General features: G+C 42.7%; 1 protein-coding gene across 13 annotated transcripts in view; it reads left to right on the forward strand.

Annotated features, from left to right (window-relative positions):
* Window positions 1-19467, forward strand: part of atp11a (ATPase phospholipid transporting 11A) — a 30815-nt gene extending 11348 nt beyond the window's left edge. Inside the window, exons 2-33 of one of the 13 annotated variants that reach the window (XR_008692820.1) lie at window positions 3016-3138; window positions 3583-3672; window positions 3919-3999; window positions 4379-4486; window positions 5126-5254; window positions 5534-5637; window positions 5818-5865; window positions 6163-6227; window positions 6321-6402; window positions 7055-7205; window positions 7283-7480; window positions 7852-7965; window positions 8146-8205; window positions 8318-8484; window positions 8650-8721; window positions 9027-9100; window positions 9218-9321; window positions 9936-10117; window positions 10557-10808; window positions 10897-11074; window positions 11191-11293; window positions 11434-11579; window positions 11682-11741; window positions 11855-11982; window positions 12591-12726; window positions 13309-13332; window positions 14129-14194; window positions 14282-14385; window positions 14498-14663; window positions 15482-15575; window positions 15838-15929; window positions 16575-16714. Coding sequence is in view for 10 of the 13 variants with exons in the window: in XM_029131050.3 (XP_028986883.1) it covers window positions 3016-3138; window positions 3583-3672; window positions 3919-3999; window positions 4379-4486; window positions 5126-5254; window positions 5534-5637; window positions 5818-5865; window positions 6163-6227; window positions 6321-6402; window positions 7055-7205; window positions 7283-7480; window positions 7852-7965; window positions 8146-8205; window positions 8318-8484; window positions 8650-8721; window positions 9027-9100; window positions 9218-9321; window positions 9936-10117; window positions 10557-10808; window positions 10897-11074; window positions 11191-11293; window positions 11434-11579; window positions 11682-11741; window positions 11855-11982; window positions 12591-12726; window positions 13309-13332; window positions 14129-14194; window positions 14282-14385; window positions 14498-14663; window positions 16575-16856 (3597 nt within the window). In the remaining 3 variants the exon portion in view is untranslated. Of the gene's footprint in view, window positions 1-1365; window positions 1722-3015; window positions 3139-3582; window positions 3673-3918; window positions 4000-4378; window positions 4487-5125; window positions 5255-5533; window positions 5638-5817; window positions 5866-6162; window positions 6228-6320; window positions 6403-7054; window positions 7206-7282; window positions 7481-7851; window positions 7966-8145; window positions 8206-8317; window positions 8485-8649; window positions 8722-9026; window positions 9101-9217; window positions 9322-9935; window positions 10118-10556; window positions 10809-10896; window positions 11075-11190; window positions 11294-11433; window positions 11580-11681; window positions 11742-11854; window positions 11983-12590; window positions 12727-13308; window positions 13333-14128; window positions 14195-14281; window positions 14386-14497; window positions 14664-15033; window positions 15073-15481; window positions 15576-15837; window positions 15930-16574 lie in introns of those variants that run through there. The other 12 variants (XR_008692821.1, XM_055503155.1, XM_029131064.3 and 9 more) reach the window with 12 other exon arrangements.
* The last annotated feature ends 792 nt before the right edge of the window (window positions 19468-20259 follow it).

Raw genomic sequence — 20259 nt, forward strand, 5'->3', positions numbered from 1 at the left:
CCACAGTAGGGCTTTAGTATTTATGTGGCTCTAATGCATTAGATACCTAACTGAGAAACTGGCTAGAAATCCAGACAGATAAACAACACTTTACAGTTTGTTGCTCAGATTTTAAGAATTAAGGCAGTTAATAACAAGAAATGTTTTTACTTCTTACTGCAGTAGAAGTGATACATTTTACGAGTATAAATCTTAAAAAGCTCAGTTACTGTAGTTGTGATTGTCTATTTAGAGAAAAGAAACAAGCATTTTGTAACTACAGCACTTTTCTAACGTACAACCATAAAACCCCTTAACACCTACTTATCACTGTTAAACAAACCTTCCACAGTAAATTACAGTAAATCTTCCACAGAGAGAGGTTTTTTAAATATGTCTCCCAATAATTGTTGTATGCTACTGTAGATATCTGACATGCAGGTGATTTGGAAAAATGTGGCCAATAAAAACACAACATAATATAAAGTATGTGATGCATTATTTTATTATTACTCCAATTGGTTGTTTCACTTCTAAAAACAATGCACATCTGTCTGCAGCAAGGCAGATTCTGCCTAATACAAACTTCCTTAAACTGTAGTTGCATGTCTAGATGCGTTTTCTGGATACGATAGTAGGAGACGTGAAGCTTGTCTCGACATCCAGTAAATATATTCTGGGAACCAGTGGCTGCAGAAGCAACAATGTGTGTCCCTGTTGTCATACATGTTTGATGTGCAGAGATGTTTCACCTGTGTGGTCAGTGAAAGCCTCCCTGAGCAACCCACTGCCATAGCTTTAAGGAGAGTTGATGTGGTTCCTGAGTGAGGCAGACAGAAACAAAGCCGGCGAGCTCTCCCCATTCTTTCCTCCCGACCACAAATGTTTCCCTTCCAACTATAAATACACCCCTATAACCTGCCGCGTCCTGAAATGCGAAACGCGAGGCTAAAAGTGATTATCGAGGTCCAGAATAGCCCGGAGTCTCCGGTTACATTCAGAGGCTGGAGGCTCGATGTCGTGAGGCTCATTTTTATTCTATAAGCTCAGCTTTTATTTTGTAAAGATGCAGTTTTATTTGATTAAGCGCAGACAGGCTTTCGTGTAAAAAGCTGGAATCCGGATGAGAGCTAAACGTAATCGATATGGGACAGATCGTCAGCTCAGAGGTTCCATTCAGGTTGTGGTGAGACGTGGAGAGAAAGGAGGTGAGAAAACCAATAAAGCTGCATTACAGACATTTCGGTACCAAGGGGATGACAGTAAAAGAGGAAGCCTATAGATCGCACGATTTATCTGACTGATGATTCTAAACAGTTCTTTTTAGCTGATGTTGATTATATATTAATAATGACAAGGATCAGCCATAAACCCAGTGTATTTGAATTGTATGTGTCAATTCACTGTATGTTGACCCAGCATGTATATGTGGCTTTGTTCCATATGTAGGCAACTCACAGGAAGTGTGTGAGGAATGTGTTAGGTGAAGCAGACTGAGCCGGCAGGTGGGATGGAAGGCGAGGGACATTAACACTGTGTGGGCGGCAGAGTTGGCAAAGCTGTTGGTGTGATCTGGTTTTCATCTCCTCGTTTGCTGTAAATCCCATATCGTAGCGCAATCCCTCTCTGAGATGACAGGCGTGATGTTGGCTTGATGATATGTTTGGATTAGAGCTGTTTGTTTACCTGGATTGATTTGATTACAGCTGCAATTTAGAAGTGGAGCAGTGAAGTAGTCCCAGGTACTGTATAATGGAGGTTTTTTATTTCTGTCAGTTTCCACTGCCTTTCAGATCCATTTCCTTTGCTATCCCAGAGAAATCTGCAGGTCACGGAATATAAATAGCCTCAAGTTAACTGGTTATTTATGTGTGTGTGTGTGTGTGTGTGTGTGTGTGTGTGTGTGTGTGTGTGTGTGTGTCCATCAAACGTCTCTTATCACCTGTGAGGCGTGTGTGTGTGTGAGAGAGAGCGTGAGTATAAAAACCAGGCCATGCATCCTCTTGACTCTCTACCTCACTCACCAGCCACAGACTGCTTTAACTGCATATTAGCCTGTGTAACCATGTGTGCAGTGTGATTACAGACTATTTAGTGATAATTTAAATTACAGTGTTTATATATTGTAATTGCTGTGTCCAGATAGGAAAGAGAAAAGGAGCGCAGACGGGCCCAGGGGGAACGGATTAGGTGTGTTAGTGGTTTAGCTGTCATGTCTTGACCTGCACCTCAACAGTTTGAGCATGTGGATAATCTGGACAACATGTGAAAGCACTCTGACCCAGTTCCGTTGAGCATTTGACTAAAGGTGTTAATGACATGACCGTTTGTCTGTGAAGGTTCCCACCCATGCGAGTGACGTTTATTGCAGGTAGCAATAGCAACCTGTAAAACCCGTAGCACCTACAGGCTCAGTGACACACATCAAAGTGACCATTTGACCACTAATGGCTTAGTGACAGTGACAAACCAGCTAGCTCAGCCAGTCAGTCACTGCTCTCACATTCACAGACCTGTAAATGGAATGTTTGTATTTTGATTATAAATAGGCTCCTTGTTGCACCCCCGGTAGTGGCTGAGAGAGAAAACTATTTGGAAAAGCACCACAGACAAACTCGTAAATAAATAAGATCACATCCAACATGTTGATCGGGTTTAAAGTTGTTATTATTATATTATTTTTATTAATAAAATGTATGAAGAGGCTGCAGAACCACCAAACTATGTATGTATGTTAATGTGGGGGGAGTGTGTGCTGTGCATTCCAGTGCAAATCACATGCAAGTCTGTCTGTGCAGTAACAAAAGCTCACATTCACTCATTATGTAAAATTGAAATTGAGTCTGTTGGTGAGTAGGAGTGTATTGATAGGGTGAGTGTGTTGTGTAATATTCATTACTGTATAGCCCACTAACAATCCATGACAGCGTAGATTCAAAACTAGTTCTCCCAGCAGTCAGCCCTGCTCTGTGTAAATAAGGCTATTTGGAGTGAAAACGTGCCCCCACTCACTCGTCTTGTTTGTAACCTCTGCAGTGTGCTGGTGAGGAGAACTGGGTGGACAGCAGGACGGTTTACATTGGACACAAAGAGCCTCCTCCTGGAACCGAGGCCTTCATACAGCAAAGATTTCCTGACAACAGAATAGTGTCTTCCAAGGTCAGAGAAAACGCCCACGCACGCACGCACACACACACACACACACACACACACACACACACACACACACACACACACACACACACACACACACACACACACACACACACACACGCACACACACGCACAGAGGCACAGAATATTTCCTGATAATAAGGCGGCGTGCCAGCACGGATAAAGTGGAAGGCTCTCAAACGCTTTCTGTTTGTTTTTATAATTGATTCTAGATTCTACTGAGATACTGGATTCCATCTGAATCCCTCATGAAATAATCCAGTCCTGCACATATTTGTATTAAACTGATCTAAATATTTCCTCTTTTTTTCTTAGTCTCAACATCTAAAATGTAGTTAACATAAAATAATCAAACACTGAATCTTTAAATAAGGTGTAATATGATATGATGTTTCGTTCACTGAACATGAAACTGTCTTTTTTATCCAGTACACATTTTGGAACTTCATCCCCAAAAATATGTTCGAGCAGTTCAGAAGAGTGGCCAACTTCTACTTTCTCATCATATTTCTTGTTCAGGTAAAAGTTGTTTATGCTAACATTTACAGTATAAATCTATTGCTGTTTTTTATTAAATGCTGAGTGTACGTGTATGTGTTTAAGAATAATAGTGACAAACTGGATTTTAAGCTTGTGTTTGATTAAATTGTGACTCAGAAAGTACAAAATATAATAAAGAGTAATAAAAAGGTTTTGCTCAGTATTAGTGGAACGTTTTGTCCAGTACATGTTGACCTATTCAGTTCTGTTTGTGTGTAACTTCAGCTGATCATCGACACGCCAACCAGTCCAGTCACCAGTGGACTGCCGCTGTTCTTCGTCATCACGGTCACAGCCATTAAACAGGTGAGACTTACTGTGTGTTATATTGAGGGGTTATATTTACAGGAACGTTGATGACGCGTCAATGTAGTCACCACAGCCAGAGTCCACCTTCAGAGCTGGGGGCAAAGTGGCTCTATGCTCAGCGGGGGCCAAATTGTCCCAGGCCATCAGAGAGGTGAACCAGGCGTCATCCCAGGCAGAGTGCTCAGACAATGTGCTGAACAGCTGCACTGAGCAGTGCCATTGTTCCCACATGCTTGTGTCGAAGTCTCCTGTGTCCTGTCTCAATGACTGTCGTGAAGTGCATATTATTGACATTAAAAGTGAATCACTTTAACACCCCACTCTCTTCCTCCTCTCTCTCTCTCTCTCTCTCTCTCTCTTTCTCTCTCTCTCTCAGGGTTACGAGGACTGGTTGAGGCACAAAGCGGACAATGCCGTAAACAAGTGTCCTGTCCACGTGGTGCAGCATGGGAAAGTGATACGCAAACAAAGTCGTAAGCTCAGGGTACGTGAGAGCGTGTACGTGTGTGTCCAGATAAATCTTACCCATATAAACAGAGCTTTAGTGCATTTGTTTTATTGGGGGATTTTCCTGCTATTAAGCGGCGTGTGTGCATGTGTGTTGGCTTTTAAAATCTCCTACATTAGTGTTTATGTAATATTGTCAGAGAGTGAAATTTGAGCTAAAACAACAGGCAGTGAGGATCTGTTACAGGGAACGTACTGTATGTTTGTGACTATAGGGTGCACCTGAGAGGTTGCAGGTGGTGAAGCAGAGGTTTAGCTTCTTAGCCTGTAAGTGCTGCTAATGGGATAAGAGCCATGCTATCCTCAAAGACTAAAGGTGGGGTTTGTTTTCCACCTTGATGCTACTGGAACAGCTGGTGGATTTAATTTGAACCCTGATGCACTCTTATGTTGTAATGGATAAAATATTGGAATTCTCATTAAGTTATTGCCTGCTGCAGCTCACGGCCTTTCACAAACTACAGTGCACTGTGATGCAGTTTGGATATATTATTTAAAATAATTGAAAATGGATTCAAGGTTAAAAGGTTTTGTGGCAAGGGTTAAAGTATTATTCAAACCCGGTGCATGTTAATAATGAACTCAGGATGCGTCCTGTACCTTTTTTCTGTCTCAGGTTGGAGATGTTGTCTTTGTGAAAGAAGACGAGACATTTCCCTGTGACCTCATCCTCCTCTCCTCGTCTCGAGATGATGGAACCTGTTACGTTACTACAGCCAGTCTGGACGGAGAGAGCAGCCATAAGGTGTGGAAAATTAAATACATTAGATTAGAAATGGTAAAAATAAAAGCCAACAACTTAATGGATTGTTCTGGGAAATACTGTAGCAAAATGTGGAAAATGGAGGAAGTGTATCTGTGTAAAAATGCACCCTAGATTTGTATAATGTACTGTACCACAATGTCCAGAACCAGTGTGCATTTAAAAAATGTAAATGTTCCTTTTAAAATAAATAACCTCAGTCATTTTCTTTCTCATTCTTTTTCAATGTCCTTCACATGTTCACTTCTCACCCCCCTCTAGACATACTATGCAGTTCAGGACACAAAAGCCTACAGGACAGAGAAGGAGGTGGACTCAATCCACGCCACTATTGAATGTGAACAACCACAGCCAGACCTATACAAGTTCGTACACACACACACACACACACACACACACACACACACACACACACACACACACACACACACACACACACACACACACACACACACACACACACACACACATACACATACACACACACCCCTATCTTGCCACATATCAACATGTCATCACTTGCTTACTGCGTCTTTCCTTCTCAGGTTTGTGGGCCGTATCAACATCTACATGGACAGTGATCCAGTGGCCAGGTAACGTGAAACCTTACATACCATACTGTAGGTTGCTTCCCCCCTTTTTCTAACAGAACTGAATTCTGTGCTCTGAAAGGGAAAGCCTTTGAAAAATTCTTTGGCCAACTTGGACGTGAACTCTTTGATGAAAAGCCTTGTCATATTTCTTTCTGTTATGCATCAAAATTGTAACATAATTAACATAAAAAGATTTTATTGTTCTCTTTGTCAACAATGTTGCTGTTGATTTATCTTCATGTTGCCACCAATTATGGGTCAAGTCTGATGTCTGAATAAGTGGTTGTCTGTTTGCAGGCCGTTGGGATCAGAGAACCTCCTGCTCCGAGGAGCCACGCTCAAGAACACAGAGTATATCTACGGTAAAATCACACGAAATCTTTGCAGATTCAAGAAAGCACAATAGCAATGTACTGTTTGCATTTTAAAATAAACACATGCATGTTTCCTTGTAGCGGTGGCCATCTACACTGGCATGGAAACCAAGATGGCACTCAACTACCAGTCCAAGTGCCAGAAACGATCTGCAGTAGAAAAGTAAATTTCTCTTTTATTATCATAAACAGTGAAGGAGAACCTGTTGGCGCTGCCTGCGCATTTACATGCACCTATCTCAGTTAGTCTGAGGTAGAAAATCATTTAGCTCATTTTTTTACCCATACTTCTACAGTATCTCTATATTTGTACCTCGCTGACACATTATGCAAGTCTGGCGTTAACATGTACCATGGATCCAGATGGCCTGTAGATGTAACTGGCTGTACTGTAGGTGGATTACATTAGCGCCTGGTTACGGCGTGTGCCCGATCAGCTAATCGGAATATGTATGCGTCCTTTCTTTTGCCAGCATAAATTTGGCTCTGAGCATTTTCTGCATCTCAGCTGTTCCATTTATAAAAAGTATCTATTCTGACAAGTACAGTACAGTGTGCTACTATCACTGCCTGGAGGAATGGTCTGCAGTGTCTTTTGGAATGATTGGGCTTTTGTATTGTGGAGCTAGATATTTTTTATTGTCATGGCAGCCTTTCTATTGCTTCTTCCTTAGGAGTATTTCATGTTCTAGTGCAAATGAAGTTTAAATCTTGTGTGTGTTGGAGTATCATACAAATAAATGGAGGGTTTAGCTTCTAATGCAAAATGTTTCCGAATCAAGCTTCATACTCCAACTTTCTGTCTTTCTGTGCAGGTCCATGAACGCCTACCTTGTGGTCTACCTGTGCATTCTCATCAGCAAGGCCATAATCAACACAGCACTCAAATACATGTGGCAGGCTGACCCCAACAGAGATGAGCCCTGGTACAACCAGAGGACAGAGTCGGAGAGGCAGCGGCACATTGTGAGTTAACCGCGTTTATTCAAAGTGAAGGCCTTCATCTGAGTTTGCCTTCTTTCACTGTTCGCCTTCCTCCTCAGGTGATTCGGGCTTTTACAGACTTCTTGGCCTTCATGGTTCTTTTCAATTACATCATTCCCGTTTCCATGTACGTCACCGTGGAGATGCAGAAGTTTCTGGGCTCCTACTTCATCGTGTGGGATGATGAGATGCTGGACGAGGAGCTCGGCGAGAGAGCCGTGGTCAACACGTCCGACCTCAATGAGGAGCTGGGACAGGTGTTTCCCTCCACTGCTTCTGTCACTGTGTAAAACTGTATTACAATAGCAGCACAGTACGCTATATGAAAAATTATTAATGTCTTGGATAGGGATCGTGATTTACAGCAGATTACATATGACCTTCTAGGATGCTGTATTTTATTTACATTTTTATTATTTCTGCACTCACTGGCCACTTTATTAGGAACACCACAATCCAACTCAGAAATTAATTCTTCTTACACAATTTTTACAATCACAATTTTTTGGGTGATGATGAAACTACTATAAAGTAACCCTAACCCTCCCATTTATGTAAAACAGCTGGCTCAAATAGCCTGAATGCAGCTCTAATGTGTGACACTTAAACTTCTTCTCCTTCTCTCCAGGTGGAATATGTGTTTACAGACAAGACAGGGACTCTAACAGAGAACAACATGGAGTTCATAGAGTGCTGTGTGGACGGACACGTCTACGTGCCAAATATTATTTGTAATGGACAGGTAAACAGACAGAGGTCTTTGGCATTTGTGTCTCATTGTGGTTTTATTCTTTTCAGTTTCAAATTTTCAGTTTAAGTTTGAATTAAGTTTTCTTCATGAAGCACATGCTACTGCTACTGCAGATGTTCATTTGTAATGCTAAGCTTAGGAATATAGTGACTAGATCTATGCTGTTGTCAGGTGATGACCGGTGCTGGCGGTATGGACATGATCGACTCATCGCCAGGTCCTGATGCCAGGGTGAGTATATAATGTACAGTGTGTGTTTATACGTGTTCATGGCATCATGGGCTCCTCACTAAAATGCAGTGGTTGTGTGCTCACTTCACAATGTCTGTCTGACTGTCTGCAGGAACGCGAGGAGCTGTTTTTCCGGGCCTTGTGTTTGTGCCACACCGTGCAGGTGAAGGAGGAGGAGACGGTGGACGGAATAAAGCAAGGCATCCACCAGGGAAAGTCCACTTCGTTCTACATCTCCTCATCTCCAGATGAGGTGGCGCTGGTGGAAGGCATGAAGGGGTAGAGCACACACACACACACACACACACACACACACACACACACACACACACACACACACACACACACACACACACACACACACACAATCCGATGGGTGGGTGCAGTGTAAATAAAAGCCTTATCTGTTTTCATTGCTGCATTGGTTTACTCTCTGTGCCCTAGACTCGGTTTCACCTACCTGAGACTAAAGGACAGTCACATGGAGATCTTGAATCGAGAGGATGAGGTTGAGAGGTGAGCGTGTCCCTTTGAAACAATACAGTTTATCTCTTCTGTGATAAATAGTGTTTGATTTATTTTAGAAGTTGCCTTCTGTTATTTACTGTTTTGGAGCACACTTCCACAGTTTGGTTTGTGACATATTTCATAACAGACTGGTGTTGATCAGAACTCTACTGTATGTGCAAGATGTTATGTCATCGCTGCTACAAGCTTGTGTAGCCTAGTAACAGATAAAACTGAAGCCTTCCAGTCAGAGTGTAAATTTAGATGACTGATGCGATGATGGTTAACTGATGAACATGTGTGTTTTTAATCAGGTTTGAGCTCCTTGAGGTCTTGACATTTGATTCAGTCAGACGGAGGATGAGCGTTATTGTCAGGGACAGCAGAGGTACCATACATCACACTGTTAATATTCATGTTCATGGTTCACAGCTTGTGGTGCCATTTACTCTCTCATACTTTCCCCCTTTTTGTTTTTGGCCTTGGTGCGTGTTCATGTGTCCAGGGGAGCGCTACCTGTTCTGTAAAGGTGCAGACTCGGCCATCTTTCCCAGGGTTATCTCAGGCAAGGTGGAGCAGGTCCGAGCACGAGTGGAGCACAATGCAGTGGTGAGAGTGCACGCGGTTGTTCTCATAGTTCCACAAAGCTCTGATATTGCATCACAGCTTGTGTGACTTCTGTGTTTGTTTTTTTTGGCAGTTTTAGCACATGACCACAGCGATTTCCATGGTTACCACAGGAAGTCGATCAGTGGAGCATGACCCACTTCCACGAGCTAGCATTTCAGTGCAGTGTGGTCTGCTCATACAGGAAAATCAAACTGGTCCATAATCTTACTGTGATTATTGACTGTTGTTTTCTTCACACACCTGGCACATGACGTGTCTTCTACTGTAGGAACTGATATGAATAAAGCAGTTAATGCAGCAAAATGAAAAATCACACTGTAAAGTACAGTTACAGTGACACTATTAGACCAGTTTTTAGTTTCTACTGTACGTTCACACTTTGCACCTGTGCTGGAAACCGTCTCACTGTAACCGCCCTTACTATAGCTGCAGCTGCAAATAAATCATGGCACTTGCAGCCCACACACCAAAATAAAAAAACGAAGTCAAGCTTTCCATCGAGTTTTCCTGTCTTCACCAGATGTGGTGCTGTACAGTAGATCGTTCCTCCGTGGTGTGCGACTAACTGTGTGTGGCTCTCGCATCTCTTCCAGGAGGGTCTGAGGACTCTTTGTGTTGCCTATAGACCACTGAGCCCTGAACAGTACCAGGAGGTGTGTCACCAGCTGAGCGGGGCTAAGTTGGCCCTACAGGACCGAGACAAACGACTGGCAGAGGCCTACGATCAAATAGAGAAAGATCTGATACTGCTGGGAGCCACCGCTGTGGAGGACAGGTGGAGGCTCTGCTTTATTGTCACTCGTGTAGAAAATAAGTATTTGCTACAGGCTCTTTTTTAGTCACATTTTTGTTATGCTTGTACTCATTTGATCTAAATTTCGCCACTTGAAACAGGGACCATAGTTATTTGTGTGCTGCTCCAGTTCTACCCGAGCCCATAGCTTGGTTCAGCCCTCCCTTTGCTTGGTACTAAGACAATTATAGTAAAGGCTTTAGAGGGATTGTTTACCCAGAGGGCTTTGCAAGTCAACTCATCCTGTACAAACCGAGTCAGACAGAACAATTCAAGTACTGTTAAACTGTGTGAATATATTTTTTTCCTGAATAAAAGGTCAAATGACAATCTTACAACAAACATGTGTATGAGTATATACATATGTCTATATGTAAAACAGATTCTTATTTGTCTATTTCCTGATTTTCCTTTACAACAGACTTCAGGAAAAAGCAGCAGACACCATCGAGTCCCTCCACAAGGCCGGTATAAAAGTGTGGGTGCTGACTGGAGATAAGATGGAGACGGCGGCAGCAACCTGCTACGCTAGCAAGCTGTTTCACCGCAACACGCAGATCCTGGAGCTGACCACCAAGCGCACAGAGGAGCAGAGCCTGCACGATGTTCTGTTTGACCTGAGCAGGACTGTCCTGAGGCAGCACGGCACAATGACAAGGGACAACTTCTCCAGGTGTGTTGAACCATTCAGACCTCTAGGAATCTCAGAGCACCTTAAAGGCATTTTAAACACCTTGTTTATCTGCTCTGGTGTTTCTCAGTTTATCAGGTGACTGTACTGACTTTGGTCTGATTATTGATGGAGCCACCCTCTCCGCGGTAATGAGGCCCGACCAGGAGGACTCTAACTCAGGGAACTACAAAGAGATCTTCCTAGAAATCTGCCGCAACTGCAGCGCTGTGCTGTGCTGTCGCATGGCTCCCCTCCAGAAAGCACAGGTACAGGGCAGGTGTCCCCCTCGGGTCCCAGGCTGTAGTAACGCTTTGCTCTCATCAGGCTGCTGTGATGGTTTGCACTGTAGGTGTGACGTTTCGCCCCTTACTTGTGTTTCTAGATCGTAAAGTTGATCAAAGCGTCCAAGGAGCACCCGATCACGTTGGCAATCGGAGATGGAGCCAATGACGTCAGCATGATCCTGGAGGCCCACGTTGGCATTGGTTAGTGCTTTGCAGCCTCTGACTGACTGCTTCACCGTATCAGAGCACTGTTGATACTGTTGACGAGTATAGTGGTAGAGAGAGTTCAGGCCCCAAATCTGTCTTTATTGACCTATGGCAAACCTCTGTCTGCTCCCTAGGCATTATGGGTAAAGAGGGTCGCCAGGCAGTGAGGAACAGCGACTACGCCATACCCAAGTTCAAACACCTCAAGAAGATGCTGCTCGTTCATGGACACTACTACTATATACGCATCTCCGAACTCGTGCAGTACTTTTTCTACAAGGTGATCCTGTAAATCAATTTTGGTCACTGTAGTTTGTGTGGAGTTGTGGTGTTTCGAACTGTTTTAAAGACGACTGCTCATTTATTCTGTTTACTTTTCCAGAATGTGTGTTTCATCTTCCCCCAGTTCCTCTATCAGTTCTTCTGTGGGTTCTCGCAGCAGGTAAACACTCCCATACTTTACTGTACATACTGTACATACCTACGTATATGTATAAAATAACAATAATAATCATTGGGAAAGTAAAAATGCCTTGTGTGTGTGCGTCTCCTCAGCCGCTGTATGACACAGCCTACCTGACTCTGTACAACATCAGCTTCACGTCGCTGCCCATTCTCCTCTACAGCCTCATAGAGCAGCACATTAACATGGACATCCTGAAGAAGGATCCTACTCTGTACAGGTTAGTGTACAACACTGGCACTTTCTGGATGTTTCTTTCTTCTCCTGCTTCATTGTGGCCCAGAGAGAGAAAGTGTTCTTCTTCTTTTTCCATTCCCATGACGCACGTTTGCAAAGAGGGAAATTCTCTGGATATTTCAGTAATCTAATGTACTCCCACACAACGAACCGCCTGTTCGCTGCAGTCAAGTGTGTGCATCACTGGATAATTGTTTAAAAGATTTAAGTCAGCTCTTAAAGGACAGAAACCTTCCCCATTAGTGCTCGGGTTCAGCTTGTTTTGGACTTCAACCATTTTCTAAGTGAAAACCTGAGACCTTCCATGATTAGCTGACTCATTTTTCCCCCTCCTTTTAATTGCATTGCTGTTAAGGACTCTGATGTCTGAGCATGTCTTGGATCCTTTGGTGCTTATCACGCACGTCTGTCAGCAATGTACAGTACTCATGAATTATTGCTTATGCGTTCTACTAAATTGAGTAAAAATATCGCGTTACATCGATTGCTGGTTAAAGTCGGGCCTAAAAGGCAGCTAATGCAGTGCAGCGTGGATCAATAATGTGAAATAACCGATATGAGTCTTGATGTTTACTATGGCGTTTATCACAGGGATATTGCCAAGAACTCGCTGCTGCAGTGGTCAACCTTTATCTATTGGACCGTACTGGGTGTTTATGATGCCATTGTGATGTTCTTCGGCGCTTACTTCCTGTTTGACAACACCACTTTCACTAGCAATGGACAGGTAACACCAATGCGTCTCTCTCTTTTTTTTGGCAGTACAACTGTGTTCATAGCACATTGTGGACATTTACGATTACCTGTAATCATTTTGCATGTCATGATTGTTCTGTCTCAACCTGGTAACAGTAAAAACATTCTTCCTGTGCAGTTCTAGTGTGAGATTCAAGACCAAAAGATATCAAAATGCTGTTGTTATCACACAATCAATGTAAAAGCTATTGCTACTGGACGACAGTAAAGGTTCAGTCTACATCAATGCTGACAGTTCTGCTGACGTTCTTTCAGTTGCATCCAGACATGACAGCATGGCAGGTTTTCCATCGCCTTCCTGTTTTTCGAGTTTACTCCTACTTTTTATTTTGAGCAGCCTTAATCTCCCAGAAATGCTTTCAGCTGCTTTATGTTGCTTGATTTAACTTTTATATCAGTTTTTTTCCTTCATCAGCTTTTTCCTTCTTCACACAGCTGTTGTTTATTTTATTTGTTATGATTTTGTCTTTTCTTCTGGCCTTCCTCTTCTTCTTCCTCCTCTCCTCTTACCTTTGTGTTGCTTTTTCTTTTTGCTTCTCTTTCCTCCTCCCAGCTAATGACAACCAACACACAGATGGTAAGCCTGCCGCTGTCTCTCTGTCATGTTCCACTCTACAGTTTCCTGTGTCGTCCCATCACACGCCTGATAGCAGACTGCCCATTATCACCTCATTGTTCATCTCATGCCCAGCCCTTAGTGCTTGCTGTAGATACTGTACATCCACTGTGTGTTACAGTAGGGGTCAAACATCTTAGTGTCCTTGTGTCCTAATTAGCAGAGGAGGTACTCTCTATAGTTTAAGGACTGTGCTATAACCAAGGGGAGGTTCCACCAGATGTAAATAGGTAGTTTGTACAGATGTTTCTTTTTTTCATGAAGCATCTAAATTTGAAGCAGAATAAAGGATACTGTGATAGTTAGAGCCCAACAATGGCATCTCTTTCATTGGTCACCTTCATATCAGCATTACAAGCCCCACATACTGAGGCTGACCAGTAATCTGACAGCTGTAGATCCTGTAGTACAGAATTTGTTGATTACATAAACCTCTTGAAGTCGAGTTTGACAACATTGTTGACTGTGGTAGTCTTCCAAGCATCTCAACACCTCATCAGTCACCTGACAGTACGTCCTCTGCCATCTGTTTGATTGATTGATTCCTTACCGAGTGTGTGCACCAAACTTTATTGCTTGCCATGTTGATGAAGAGCTTGTTAGACTGGGGTAAAGGCATTAAGTTGTCATTTGTACCTGATCACAGGCAAAGGTTGCTGTAGTCAGCAGCTCAATAGTGTAACAGTAAAGGTACAGAAAATAACGCTTTAGATTTATAATGTGTCTCTAATGACTGTTGCATGTTTTGCCTCTGCAGATGTTTGGAAACTGGACATTTGGGACGCTGGTCTTCACTGTTCTTGTGTTCACTGTTACACTCAAGGTAACAACACCATCAACCTTAATAAGATCCGTACTCTAACGAGCTGTGGAGCTTCCATATCTGACTGGTCTTGTGTCTGTCTTGTAGTTGGCTCTAGACACTCACTACTGGACATGGATCAACCATTTTGTCATCTGGGGCTCACTGATCTTCTTTGTGGTCTTCTCCCTACTGTGGGGTGGAATCATTTGGTACGTTGGGAAACTTATATGACAAGTATTGTCAAATAGATGGCATCATTTACAGTATGAACTGCTTGGAATCGGACTGTTTTGTGCTACATCCTCCTCTCACCTCCTGCAGGCCCTTCCTCAACTACCAGAGGATGTACTATGTGTTCATGCAGATGTTGTCCAGTGGTCCAGCCTGGCTCAGTATAATCCTTCTAATAACAGCCAGTCTGCTGCCTGATGTGGTTAAGAAGGTCATCTGGAGGGCACTGTGGCCTACGACTACTGAACGCATACAGGTGGGTTCATATGTTCTTGGACTTTACTGTGTGCATTTGAAAATATTATTGCAATCAAAGACGACTGAATGTTTAGTTTCACTACCACACATTTCTTAAACAGCCTGTAACAAACAGGATTTCCCCGAAGCACACATTGGAATTTGTGTGTCTTACTGTCAGAGATATAGAAGGCCTCTTTCTCTAAGTGAGAAACGGCTCCTCCTGCCTATTGTTTTATGAATCTTGCCATTAGATTTATTCTCAAATACTAGTGACTGTCAACAGAACCTTTTTGCTACTGTACTATAAATAGTGGTTTCAATTTATATAAATGCCCAATATAGTTTTTATGAGGTGTGATAATGTGACTGGTGATGTGGGTCAGCAGATGTATTCTGGCTCTGGCTACGTCCCTGCTGTTTTGGATGTAAGTCAATAAACCCCTCTCTGTCTGTGTGCAGTGCTCTCAATGTGCACATTAAATATTGTATATATAAAAAACATACATGCATCTCATGATACAGTGGGTTCAGGGACAGTAGTTCTACCATCCTTTTATTATCACACTCAGGTGTATCACTTAGTTTCTGCAATGACATCAACACCACTACCAATTTGCAATTCTGTGTGGTTTCTGTTTCTGCAGTGATGTTTGACTTTTCATAGTCTCTACATGTATGACCTGATTAACTTCTTTCTGCAGCCTCTCTTCCAGCCTATTAAGAGCTTTTGCTTTCTGTTCTTCTCGCGTATAAAATTCAGGAAGAGCCGCCTTTAACTTTTGCTTCTCTGTGTTTACTCCTCCCTCTGACCTCCTGGTCCCTCCTCCATGGCAGACTAAGCGTCGTTGCCTTGCGTCTGAGCCCTCCACCATCTTTATGCTGTCTCAGACTTCCAGCAGAATCAGTTTCTAACCCAGCCCTCCTAGAGGTGACCCTCTGCCTTTCCTCTTGTCTCTCTCTGTTCTTTTCCTTTTTCTGTGCTGGTTCTCTTTCCCTTTTAAGTTTGCATGCAGCTAACTTTCATGTCTGTTTGCATGACTATAAATGCAGTTCGTTTTCTCTTGATTTCTTTTTGTAACTTGTAACATAGTTATATCTTGCAATCCACCAAAGTTAGAATGTGCATGTAAGTTTTTGCGTGTGGCTTAATGTGTTTGCCTATGAAAGTGTGTATTTGCGTGTGTTCACAGCGAGTAAGACATAAAGTGTGTGAGATGCCGCTGGGTTCTGACTTCTTACTAGATGGAGTAGCTGTCACAGAGGCCTAGAGGGCTTCAGCACGGTAAAGCACACACCCTGCCTGTGTGTGGGTGCAGTGGGTAGCTGTGGGTGACATTAACAGTCTGCAGTGATGATGGGGTTTACTTTACAGTGGAAGGTGTTTTTGATTTACTGTACTAACATGTGGTGCGTGTGTGTGTGTGTTTGTGGTTTTCATGGGGAGGTTCACAGGTGTCCCCTTTTTCTGGGGATGATTTAATTCGTGGGTCTCTGGTTCCCCCCAGTGGCACATATCAAAATACCTAGATTTGCTACAACTGATGCACGTTTGTCAGTTTTTTATTATTTATTTGCATGTTTTGGTTCCATAAACAAAATGCTATGTTGCTGTGGTAATATGTAACAGATATTTCAGAGTGGATGGAATGTTATCATCACAACTGGACAATTAGACAAAATGAAAAACATGAAATTCCAAGAAAAGAGTAACAGAAGAAATAACACTACTACAGCACTATTGTTGCTTTGACATTTCATATGAATCAGATAAATTCCAGCTGTGATCTCCTCCACCTGTTCTCTTTTTTTTAATACCCTGTGAGTAACATGCTTCTTTTCTCTTGTTTTACCCCCCCACCCACCCCCCCCCTGTCTTTCTTTAATATCTCGCCCACCGGTATTTCTGTTCCACCTCTTTACATGACAGAGCGCTGATAAACTCTACAAGGGCCAGCTCTCGGAGTTCACCCCTCTGGCTTCTCTCCACGCCTCGTCCAAGACCGGCAACTACCGGCGCGGCTCTGGAAACCAGGGGAATGCTCAGAACCCTCGCAGGTCTGAACCCTTAAACACGAAAGTCATGTTCACGCGCTGGCAAAGAACGCAGGACTACTGTACCTTCACGCCCCTGCTCCGCTTCACAGACGGCTCGCGCTACCCGAGGCGAGGACACGCCTACAGTGGAGCAGGGCCCGAGACGGCAGTCTGATTACTTTAAACGGACTCCTCATTTGGCATTTGCAGTTAAACGAAACAAAAGTGTTTTCCAGACAATTAGGCACAGTAAGCGAGAGTCAGATAAGACAGTGTTGCTGATCGCAGCTATGTGTAATCCATTCGTAAGGAAAGTGACCTTCACAACTATTCCCAGGACAGCAGCCAAGTGCAGGACAAGCACAAAGATCTATGGCACGGTTCTGAGAGGGACGGTGTTCACAGGGCCTTGCTGGCCGGGCTCAGCGCACCTTTGTCACAACACACAAACAGACTGGCTCACACTGGAAATGTGCGCACTGGCCCTTTATGTCAGGCAGCTGAAATGTACTTTGAGGATTAGAATTTTAAAAAGGATCACCTGGTGTGTTGTAACCTGCAGCTGCTATTGATGACGATGATGAAGATGAAGACATTTACATTGCTTTAAGACAGCTGGCGCTTTATCTGACCTTACATTTCCTTTTGTTTTTGTTTTTTTAAATTCCTTCCATCTCTCTGTCTTTCCTGCTTCGTCTCTTTTAGGACTAACTGGTGTTGCCTGTGTGCAAACCTGTTGTCCCGAAACACTCCGTAGGACTCAGATCCCACAACACTGTAAGGAGGAGTGTAGTAGAACAGCAAAGCTTTAGTGTTGGAAAAGCGAGGGGAGGAGTTTTTTCTGTTTATAAAAAAATATTTATTCCATAGTGTGTCTTAAAGAAAAAACGGACCAAGAGAAGCTCCTCTTCCAACACTTGAGCTTTTTAAAGCTACATGTACTGTAGGTAGAGTTTGGAATAGATGTGTGCTGATAGCTAGCGGTTGCTAGTGTGTTGTATTTATCTGTCTTTTAAGCACTTTATGCACATTTCTTGTTTTATAGTGATGAGAGACTTCCTTTAACAAAGGTATTGTTCAGTGTTGATACGATGCAGGTGTAGTGGCCGCTGTGTGGCGCGTCTGCTGCCTTAATGTCACATTATTAGATCAAGCACCAAAGACAAAGATAGACAAATCAGACCTCATCTGGGCAACAACTGATGAAAACGTGAATCTGAAAATGTCCTAAACTTCCTGTGGATCTGAGAGTTGTTGACCTCAGACAGGTTTGATTTGTTCTAGTTCATTTTTAGTCAAGCTCACCTCACTCACTTGCACCCGTGTACCGCACAGCAGCTTGAACTGGATAAACGAAACGTCTGAATGCAATGAAAGGATTCTCTCAAGTGCCCAGAGTGTTGCCTTAAAAATGCACATGCAGTAACTAATATTTCATCTAATAGCAGTTTATTACTGAAGGAGCAAATGCAAGACCCACATGCTGTAATGAAACCATGCTTCACACACACATACACTACTGTTCCCACTCTATTGTCAGCATGTCCAGGTCAAATGGCTCTTTGCTCAGTTCCTGCACCACACGCAACAGGCTGGTTGGTTTCTGGCGGATCTGTAACATCTGTACACACCTTACCGCTGTTTGTTGAAGGTGCAATTACAGGAAGCCTGGTGGCAAAATGTAGTGGCTAAACCTTCAACTCTGGTCTTTATGCCTCTGTCTGTCACCCGACGAGAGATCCATGCCTGTGCTTTTAATACTGGGCTTGTTGTCGGTCTCCTATTAGTTTCAGAGCTATACATGCACAAAAGCGAAATTAGGATACTAGACGTTCTTCCTCCATTCATAGAGGAGCTCCATTATGTGCGGGTCAGACTGATTTATAGTGTGTAATAGCTCCGTTCTCGCACTCTTAAAAGCTTTCTGATGGCGTTACAGGAGTCTAATGAGATTCTCTACCTTGAGAGGAGCCTTCACACTACTCTTTAAAATCTGTCATTGCACTTTTCAGCACCCTTGTCTGTCTTTCTCGCCGTCTCTCACTTCTGTCTTTTTCTGCTTCAGTGTTGAGGAAGTTTTTCCCGCTGTGACAGCCTCTCCGCCCGTCTGATCGCACTCATCGTCCTCTTCTCGTCCTCCATCTTTCTGTTCGCTATCTGTTATGAGACAGTAGAAAATATCACTTGTACTGACAATATTTCCAAAGAACCAAAGCCTTGTTCCTGCTAGCGAGACTTTTAGCTGCTTTAAATTACAGTAGGTGCCTTGTGGTAGTTTCTGTGCTTGAGTGTCTTCACTCATCGTACGATAAACCTATTACTCATATTAGATGTTCGGATGGTACAAAATAATGTGTGAGAATGGATAAAAGCCGAATGTAAACATAAAGCCAGTTACTGTCCAAAAACGTATTTAGAGCAAATACAACTCTGGAATATTAGACGAATGCACAATCACTTGTACCAAAATTTGAGCTCCAGCCGCTAGAACCGCTTTTTGTTTTGTTTAATATTGTCGTGTCAGATATACTGTATCTATTTATATAAAAAACGCAGTCTTGCTAATTAGTGGTTTTGCTGCGTATCTAAATGACCAGCGGCAGCAAATGTGTCCCCAGAGCATCAACCATGAGGCTAAGAGAATCACTGGTCTTAGCTTTGTGTTTAGGCAATGCATTTTCCCTCTGTCAGAATTAAGAATCAGCTGTTTGGAAGTCTGTTTTTCTTTGTGCACATTTGATGTGAGGCTTTAGATGTTGCGCGTCTTTTTTTTTTTTCAACCACAACGCAAACTGACAATCTGTCCAAACTGAAGCACGTGAGACACGTGGCCCAGCTGAGGTTGCTCAGTCCTGACTAATTATTGCCATTTGGATGTTTTTGGAGTAAATTATTGCCATAACCCCCTTTTTTCACTTGAGGCACGATGACCAGGCAGCCTGTACCTGTGGAAGGAGGAGAGCTGATCAGTAAAAAGAGTTTTTTGTATGTGTACAGTATATGTTCATGATGATGTCAGGCTTTGTTACTGTACTTTTTTTTAAGTATTTGATGTGTATGAGTATGTATGTATGCAAGCTTTAAGGGTTTTACAGATGAGTCTTTGTGGCTTTAACCCACACACTCATGCACTGAACTGTCTTGTCTGATGATTGACACTCGCTGTAGAAATTTTCACAACTGTTTAGTGGTGGAGTTAAGGTCTTACTGTCCTGATCACTCTTCCAAACTATCCTGGACTTTCAAAACCACCTGACCCAAGAGCCTTTGAACAGAATGTTAAACTTTAGGATGTAGGCAGATGTATAGTGTTCTATATTTCTCATAAGCAACAGTATCTATAAGCCTCTGTCCAGTTAGATACAGTATATATGTATACTATATATATATATATATATATATTACAGTACATATATATATATATGTAATAGTTAATTAATGTACAGTTTTGGGGTCTTTTATATACAGTTTTTAACAGACTAAGATCAATATTGTGGATTTTTGCCAACCTTTCTGTAGCTATCTACAGCAAACGACTGTAAATGTGCTTCAAAATAAAAGCCAGAAGTATACAATTG

This window comes from Betta splendens, chromosome 2, assembly GCF_900634795.4.
Source record: "Betta splendens chromosome 2, fBetSpl5.4, whole genome shotgun sequence".
Taxonomy (NCBI): Eukaryota; Metazoa; Chordata; class Actinopteri; order Anabantiformes; family Osphronemidae; genus Betta; species Betta splendens.